Raw genomic sequence first — 9,313 nt, 5'->3', positions numbered from 1 at the left:
GATGCATTAATAAATGAGGCATGTATAACTGAATAACTGAGATATCTGACCCAGAGCCGACTCTATGCTTTCAAAAATAAGGCCTTTGCCTTAGGCCTCCAAATTTCGGGGGCCCCTAAATATATAAAAAATAATTATTTATGATAAAAAGTATAATTTTTTTAAAAATAAATTATTTTATCCACTTTAACATCTTTTGTCCTTTGTTAAAAATAAGAATTAACAGTGAAATTTGTTGAACAAAGTGAATTACAAATTCTTTTTTATTTCTTTTTAAATTTTAGTTTCAAGCATTACTCTAAGAATATTAAAATGAGGTATACCAAGTCATCAACTTTTTGAGTCAAATTCTATGGCTCTAACTCTTATCTTTATTTAATATTTATCAACTTATTACTTATATCATTATGTTAACAATACATATAATAATCTTCTCACTTAAAGGATGTTTTTCAATGTTGAGTTGATAAAATCTTATCTAAAACTAGTAACTGAAAAAACAATATTAAGTACTAATAATTTTCATCTAAATAGTGTTAATTTTTTTTTGAATAAATATGTATATGAAGTGTATTTATATTTTAGGCCGCGAATTGAAATTTCGCTTTAGGCCCCCAATTACGTTGAGTTGTCCCTGATCTGACCTAGCATGTGTAATTCAAGAACTAAAGAAATACATAGCTAGGATTCTGAAATTCATGCAATAAACTGAGTAATAACGTGATAATCTGATTTGGAACATTTAAATAACTAATTCACGATGATCTATTGAAATTCTAGAAACCCTAGGTCTGTTCATAATCATGGAATCAAGAATCTGACTGAATTCTAGGGACCTAATGGGCGAAAGGAACCCACTAGTGAAATCCCACATACCTGGTGACGAATTCCACGGAGAAATTTTTCGATTTCGGGGTTGGAACTGAAGGAAACTTGTTGCATTCTTGAACTAGGGTTCTTAACCTCTTTTCTCCTCTTACGCTCTAATTTTTCTAAGTTTTAATTAATGATTTGACTTAGATAAGTTCTAGTTATGTTTATAGGCTTAAACTGACTAAAACCTCATGATTTAGGGTCTAAACGACGTATCTTAGGGGTCCAACGAAATAGGAAAAGACCAAAAGACCCCTAACTTAACTGTTGTCGGAGTGACCGACGGATTGGACCTACAAGCAGTAGTTCAATCTACGGTCCATAGATTGGAGTCGTTGATCAACTTTGTATGACAGGGCTTCACTAAAACGAGCATAACTTTTACTCGGAGGTCGAATTTTAGCAAACTTCGGTGGCGTTGGAAAGAATATTCAATTATCTATCATATCATAGGTCATGAGACACATAATTCCTTTTGTGCTAAGAGTTATGACCATCTGAAGTTGACCCAATCAACAATTTTCATCTAACTGGCTGTTGACCCTCACTTATGGTCAGACCTACGGACCGTGGATCGAACGACGGTCTGTGTTGGTCGACCGTAGTTCGTGTTAGAGGTTGGGTAAATGAGTCTTGATCCACGGACATAGACCACGGACCGTGGTTTGACCTACGGACCGTGGGTCTGTCCGTGGATCGAGACTTAGCCGATTTTCTGAGCTGGGTTGGGGAGGGGTTGCAGTGGTGAACCACGGACCACCAACACGGGATGTGGTTTGACCTACAGTCCGTGGATGGCAACCGTGGGTTGCACCTGCAACTTCTCAAAATCTACATTTTGATCTATCTAGGATACGGGGTGTTACAAATATATTTTCTTTTTAGTAATGATGTGAATGTACTCACTATTTTCTCATAAAATTATATATATTATTAAAAAAAGCTTTTGCGCACCTTAATTAATTTCACATTACTTCCAAAGAGTTGTTTTATAGATCCAAGCCTTTTGAATTGTTCTACATTGTGGACTAAGGTTTTTAATTGAACCATAAAATTCTTTCACAACAGTAATGAAGACTTACTTCATTTTTATGTTAAAGAACAAAATGAAATTCAAATGGAGATGAACAAAATGGCACAGATTTTATTGAAACTATACCATAAATGGCTCATGCCATATTGATCTTTTACAACAGAGAGATGACTTCCTGTAAGGATGACAATGGGGCGGGAATGTCATGACTATACACTGACTGGTGCATTATGAGACAATCAATACACAGTTGTCTTTAAACTTAAGCTGCAGAAACTTGTGCGCGCAAGTAGACAGCTGCATATACGTGATCAGCATCATCGATGATCCAGCCTACTCGGTAAAACCTTTGCTGTAAAATGATGGAGTTGAACTATACAAGAAGAACACAAGCCTTGACCTGAAAAGGCGGAAATGAATCACACTGTTACAAAGAAAGCAATTTGCATAGGAAAGACGAGCAGTTTCACGAGTTCTAGCAAGTCAGCAGAAAGAACACTAAATCTTTTATGAGTCTGTCAGTGGCGGAGCCATCTTGTTCCAAGGGGTATTGATTGGCACCCCTTCACTTACACTGAGGAAATAGGTGAAAAAAGTAGTTTTTATGTTTATATACTATCTGTTGAATCCCCCTAGCTTCTTCGTGTGTATACTTTTCTATGTTTTGACTCCCCTTAGTGAAAACATAGCCCCGTCACTGAAGTCCGTCAAGGTACTAGCAAATGCATGAGCAGGTAAAACTTCTGCAGTAGGTATTGATTGGCACCCCTTCACTTACACTGAGGAAATAGGTGAAAAAAGTAGTTTTTATGTTTATATACTATCTGTTGAATCCCCCTAGCTTCTTCGTGTGTATACTTTTCTATGTTTTGACTCCCCTTAGTGAAAACATAGCCCCGTCACTGAAGTCCGTCAAGGTACTAGCAAATGCATGAGCAGGTAAAACTTCTGCAGTATAATTAGGTAATATGGCAATAGAATCTGTCAAATATGTTCACGCATGCAAACTACTTCATTGGGGGGGGGGGGGGGGGGGGTGAAAGGCTCATTTTCAGTGCAATAAATTATAGCAAGTAGGACACTTTGCAGTCAACAAGATGTAATACAGCACAATTCAAAGAAGATAATACAAACATCTGCTTGAGTATAACATGTATTTACCTTTAAACCGGAGACGAATAGGCCATGATGAATAACAGCACCATTTTCCAGATTGATATTTATAATCCAATCTGCTTCATCCATAAAGACCACTTAACAGCCTCAAGAAACTTATCATTTTTCCGTAATGCATTGATTAGGTTAGTGTAGGTTATTCGATCAGGTTCAATTCCATTTTTGCGCATTTCCTTGACCAAATCTACTGCACGTTCAACCATTCCAGCAATTCCATAAGCCTTTATCAATGTGTTATAGCTGCACAAATCAGGTCCAATTGATCCTGATTCCTTTAATTCTGCCAGCACATCCGAAACTTCTTCAATCCAAGCTAGCTCGCCATAAATGTTTATCATAATGTTGTAAGTGTAATGATCAGAAGAGTGACCAGATTCCTTCAGTCTTTCCAAGACATTACGGAATTTCTCCATTTGTCCTTCTTTCCCATAGGCATCTAACATACAATTGTAGGCTTCAAGAGAAACTGAAAAGCCATTGAAGTGCATTTTCTTGACAGTTGATGACATATTCTTGAAGTCTTTGCTTCTCCCATATGCAGCTATGAGAGTGTTGTAAGAGATAACATCAGCCAAACCACACTTTTTAGCCATTGAAAAAACCTCTCTTGCTCTTTTGAAGAGTCTGGATTTCCCATATACGTCAAGCATGACATTGAAGGTGACTGTATTAGGTAAGAATCCACGTTTAAGCATCTCATCGAAAAGCCTCGAAAGCTCATCAACTGGCAGTGCACGGGCACAGCAGTTTATGACACAGCTGTACATTTCCTGATCCCAGATGACTCCTCTTTTCACAAGTTTGTAGTAGAGATCTGCCAATTTGTCCTTCTTGTCACATCGCTGGTAGATCCGGAGCATATCACGGAGCAAATATGTGTCTGGAACAATGTTTTTTTGTTTGTCCATATCATCCAACACAGAGCAGGCTTCTTCTAAGGCTCCAGATTTCATATACATCCTTACCACAACACTGAAAGTTATTGTGTCCAATTTGACATTTGAATTCTTCAACATTAGATAAAGCTTTTCAGCTTCAGCAAAATTGTTGTTTGTACTGTAAATGTCTATCATAGTGCATATTATATGTAAGTTAGGCTTATCAGATTTTGGCATACAAGTGAACACTTTCACAGCATTCTCTGGATGCCCAAAATCTTTGCATGAGCAAATTAACAAATGGTACAAGTTGTCCTCAAATAAAGCATCCTTCCACCGCTTTTCCCGTAAGACTTTTAACGCATCATCTATCATGCTGTTTTTCACATAAACCATCACCAGACTTGAACAAGCTATCTGGTTTCTCAAAACATGATCATATAAAGAACCTCCCAAAATTGAAGGAACTTCACGAATGAGTTCAAGCTTCTCATATGCTTGCAAAAGAATGCCAAGGATGGTTGACTTTTCGCCGCCAGTGTGCATCATTTCCTCAATAGTTCTAACAACATCCACTTCGTCTCCATGCTTGACTTGTAAATTTAGCATTGTGTACAAATTAGACGAGTTTGGCTTGTGTCCAAGTCTTTTCAGTTCCACATAGTATCTATTTGCTTCCTCATAATTGTCTGTCCGACCCCACCCTTCTATCATAGACCTGTAAGTTGTTTCATCAGGATCCACTCCAACCCTTTTAAGGTCATCAAACAAGCGTTGTGCATCAAGCATGTTGGAAATCTTCCCATATCCAGTGATCAATGTGTTGTATGCAACTATATTTGGCGAAAAACCAGCTTGGTTCATGGAAGCTAAGACCTGCTCAGCCTCGAGTAACTTGCCTTGTTGACAGTAAGCATTAAGCAGAACCAACCAATTCTCTAGATTCAGAATTACTTCATCTTTCCTCAAAAAGCCAATGATTTCTTCTGCTTTATCATACAATCTCATTCGTGTATATATCGTCAACATAGAGGAATATGCAGACTGGCACATAATTTTGAGATTCCTCATCATTGAAAATGCAAATTCTGCTTCCTCAACATGCCATCCTTTCTGATAGAGAGCCATTAGCATCCCAAAAGTTGCTATATTTGGCTGAACTCCATTTTGCAACATCACGTGGAACCACTTAGCACCCAACTCCACGAGCCCTTTTTTATGACAAGCATAAATAAGGGTATTGAAAACTTGATATGTAAGCTTACAACCCGACTCCATACTCATTTCCTTAATCATTCCCTCCACCCCATCCCAATCGCCACTTCTCCCCAAGACACGGAGTATCAAATTATAGGCAGTAACATTTTGCTTTAACTTCCCATTTTTCCTCATCCATCGGAAAAAACTCAACGCTTTCCCATCATCACCCCTTTCGAGCCCTTTCAATATTGCATTACACTGATCTAAACTCGAGTCTGACCCGATATTCTCATCATCAAAATCAACCCCATTTTGGCTATCTATCACATTCTCATCACTATTTACATCAAACACAATCCTGGGATTTTCTTCCATTCCATTTTTCCTATCTTTCAATCTAAAACTAGACCTATAATTCGAGTCTTTCGGTACCTTCTTCACCCTCCTAAATCTTCTCCAAACATTAAACTTCCCTTTCTGAGAATCCCTCCCAAGATTTGGTCTTTCAGTAACAAAACTCTCATTTCCTAACTCACCTTCATAACCATCAACCCCCTCACCATCTAAACTCAACTCAGAAGTCTCTAATTCCTCAGTTTCTAATCTTGAAACTCTAATGTGCTTCACATTACAAAATGGGCTAACCACAAATGCACCACCACCCAAAAATGAGGGAACCCAACACTTAGAATCGGTAAAGTTCAAAGCTTTTACTGTGCAATTAAGTTTCTTGGATTCCCATGAACTATCTACATAAAGGGGTAATTTCAAAGAGGCCATGAAGCAGAGTGGCCTCAAGAAAAGCTGACAACTTCAGCATCAACTCATCAAGATTCCAAATTTATTAAAAACAAACTCAAAATTTAGCAAAAAGGGGTTGGTGGGGAGTAATCAAGATTCAAAATTTCACAAAAAGCAAAATCAAAATTTAGCTAAAAGGGGTTGGAGGGGGAGTTATCAAGACTCAAAATTTACAAAAAACAAAGTCAAAATTTAGCTAAAAGGGGTTGGTGGGGAGTTGTCAAGATTCAAAACTTCACATAAAGAAAATCAAAATTTAGCTAAAAGGGGTTGCTTGGAAGTTATCAACATTCAAAATTTACAAAAAAACAAAGTTAAAATTTAGCTAAATGGGGTTGGTTGGGAATTATCAAGATTAGAGTTTTGAGGGCTTACCTTGAAGATTAGGCAAAAAAAAAATGAGAAAAAGGGGGAAGCTTTTTGAGTTTTGAGAGGATAATGGAAAGTTGAAATAGTGAAGCAGTGGAGTGGAAAATTTTGGGATTTTGATTTTGAGAGTTTGAGCTAGTGGTGATTGTTAGAAGATGACATGGAGACCTACTTGCAACTAGGGGTGTTCACGGTTTGGATAAAAACCGATCCAAACCGAAAAACCAAATCAAACCGATAAAATAAAACCGATTTTATTTGGGTTTGGTTTGGTTTGGTTTTAGATTTTTGAAAGCCGATAGTATTTGGTTTGGTTATGGTTTTATTCGAAAAAACCCGAAGAAATAACATAACCGAACCGATGAATTATATACATATATTTTGTTAATATACATACTTAATGTATTATTTTTATAAACAATTTTAAAGATCTTATACATATTTTCATTAAAATTTCTTTATAATTTACTTATTAAAAGCAAAAATGTCCAAGATGAAACATTTATCTTATTGATTTCATGTATATGAGTGTCTATGCAATTCTTTGTGGGACTGAAAATGTTATTATCTCTTCCTTCTAGGCCAATATAGTGAATTTTAAAGTTTTATTGATAGTAAATTTAGTGATTGAAAGTTTAGTAATTTAAGAAATTCTAACTATTTTTCGTTTTGAATGGATTGTTGTCACTTTTTTCACATTTTAAATGAATTGTTTCTTTTATTTTTGTGTATGGTTAATAACAGAATAACCGAACCAAACCAAACCGAAACCGATAATCACCAAACTGATAAATGTATATTATATTTGGTTTGGTTTGGTTTTGATATTTTTAAAACCGATTAAGTTGGTTTGGTTTTGATTTTTACCAATAACCGATCCAAACCAACCTGTGAACACCCCTACTTGCAACATTCCTTTTACCCTTTTGTCTTCTAGCTACTTGCTAGTAAATGGGGATTTTCTTTTTATTGGGAAAAAAGAGGCAAATTAGACATTTTCTATTTTTTTTTAAAAAAAGTAGGATATGAGAAGGGATTGCAATGTGGGAAATCGAACCTCACCAATAAGGTGAGAGTTTAGTTAGCCAACCAACTGAGTTTAGACATTTGGTTGGCCGTCAAAGTAATTACATTCGTCAATTAGATATACCTTTAATATATATTATTTTGCATAAAATTGTATGTTTGATATAAAGCAAAACTATATACTAAGGTATATTATTTTGATGGACGATTATTTATGTCAAAATGTATGTTTTATGTATGTTATACAATGATTTACAACAAACATATGTATGAATGACTATTATTTTGATGGACGATTATTTATATCAATTTTTAAAACTAAAACCTTGAACCTTAGACCAAATGTATTAAAAAAGATTAACCTAAGTTTGGATTATTATTATTTTTTCTGCAATTTGGGAATATGAATTTAAAATCACTAGTAATGATATAGCAGCATGCATGGACAAAATTAGTGTAGAGTTTTGTGGTTCTTGCTAATTTTATATATAAGAAAGACATATAAATTAGTTTTCCTTTTTTATGATAGTGATAAAATCATATATGAGCTTCTTCTCAAGCTAACAAACTAGTCCATCATAATTTTTTTCAAAATAGTCCAATAACATTATCGAGTCCGAATTCAAAAGAATTACTTTTTTCAACAAAAAATGTGAACATCAAGAATTTCTTATACATCACAGTCTTCTCTACATATAGGGCACGTGTTATTTTTCGATAGCCACGTAAATAAGCAACTTCTATGAAATATATGTGAACAAGGAGTAATCACGACAACGGATTTTTCTTCAAAAATCTCAAAACAAACCGAACATATATCTCCCAATTCAAAATTCATAACATTCTCCTTTTCCAGTTTCGTAATCTTCAATCCGCTTTTCACTTCTATGAATTCTTGATTTTTCCCATCAAAAGCCTCAATCTTATTATTAAATCCCTTTCTCTTGGTCAAAAAATCCAACAAAGTATCCAAAATTTCTTGAACATTAGGATCATTGAAAGTATATTCTACTTCAATTACAAGAATATTTTGCACTTCAATTTTTCTCTTTTTACTAACCCCAACACAAGATTCTTGAACCCCATCAACTTGTAAACAAAATTCACCTTTGTCTTCATCATGATCATTAATGAGTGTTTCGTACAAATCAGTTAATTGAAATTTACAAATATCATCACAACTTCTTGACGAGATATCAAATCTTCCACTTTGCATGTCAACGTCTATAGCCACAACAATTTTGCTAAACTCATCATCCACATTACTCAAAAAGTTCAAATTTTTACCAAAGCTACTCGATAAATAATTATAAATTGCATTAGCTAAATGTGGAATCGTGTCTTTAAAGAACAATTCTGATAACCTTAAAGCAAAATCAATACTTTCAACAAATTCCTCCGGAGTTTCACAGATCTTCAAAGGTTGAACACTTTTCTTGAAAGTTGTCTTTTTTGATTGTCCTCCACGATTTTTAGAGTCACAAATTCGAGGTCTAACGATCCTAATTCGATTCGTTACCCTTAAAACTAAAAACCCAAATCTCGATGAAGATCCTAATTGGTGATGATGAATAATAACACGATTTTTAATCATGTTTTGCATCCAATTAAACACCCTTATTTTAATTGCCTTGATACTTTCACTTTGATATGCCATTGTTTGTTTTCTTGAAAATATATTTTTTTTTGAATTAAAAGTGAAATATATATAGAGGTAAGACATATATTATTATAAGGAAACTTATTATAAATAACGTTTTTTTATTTGGAATAGGAGAGATTTAATACCATTCCAATTTAAATTAGGAGTCCTTTTATTACACGATTTTATTTACTAATTCAATCTATTTTTAACCTGTTCAATTTATTGGGTACATATTTTATGACCACATAAGGAAACAAGTTTTATTAGGTATATAAACAAATTATAAAAAATAAAAAATAAATCAAAACTTAA

The 9,313-nt window shown here is 34.6% G+C and overlaps 1 protein-coding gene across 1 annotated transcript; it reads right to left on the bottom strand.

The window, feature by feature from the left end:
* Positions 1 to 1,997: 1,997 nt before the first annotated feature.
* On the bottom strand, positions 1,998 to 6,317 carry LOC125824574 (pentatricopeptide repeat-containing protein At4g30825, chloroplastic). The gene is made up of 2 exons (XM_049503973.1): positions 3,068 to 6,317; positions 1,998 to 2,306 (listed from the first exon to the last, which is right to left on the bottom strand). Exon 1 carries the CDS (start codon positions 5,938 to 5,940, stop codon positions 3,127 to 3,129), a length of 2,814 nt encoding a protein of 937 aa, XP_049359930.1. The 5' UTR covers positions 5,941 to 6,317; the 3' UTR covers positions 1,998 to 2,306; positions 3,068 to 3,126.
* Between the last annotated feature and the right edge of the window lie 2,996 nt (positions 6,318 to 9,313).

Source organism: Solanum verrucosum, unplaced genomic scaffold, assembly GCF_900185275.1.
Source record: "Solanum verrucosum unplaced genomic scaffold, falcon-dt-bn FXZP01000022.1, whole genome shotgun sequence".
NCBI lineage: Eukaryota > Viridiplantae > Streptophyta > Magnoliopsida > Solanales > Solanaceae > Solanum > Solanum verrucosum.
Note: the sequence above shows the minus strand (reverse complement) of the source record. Positions and strands in the feature narration are given on the sequence as shown.

Bases quoted from the DNA above. Each gene is read 5' to 3' on its own strand.
- LOC125824574 (XM_049503973.1), bottom strand. From the start codon at position 5,940: ATGGCCTCTTTGAAATTACCCCTTTATGTAGATAGTTCATGGGAATCC.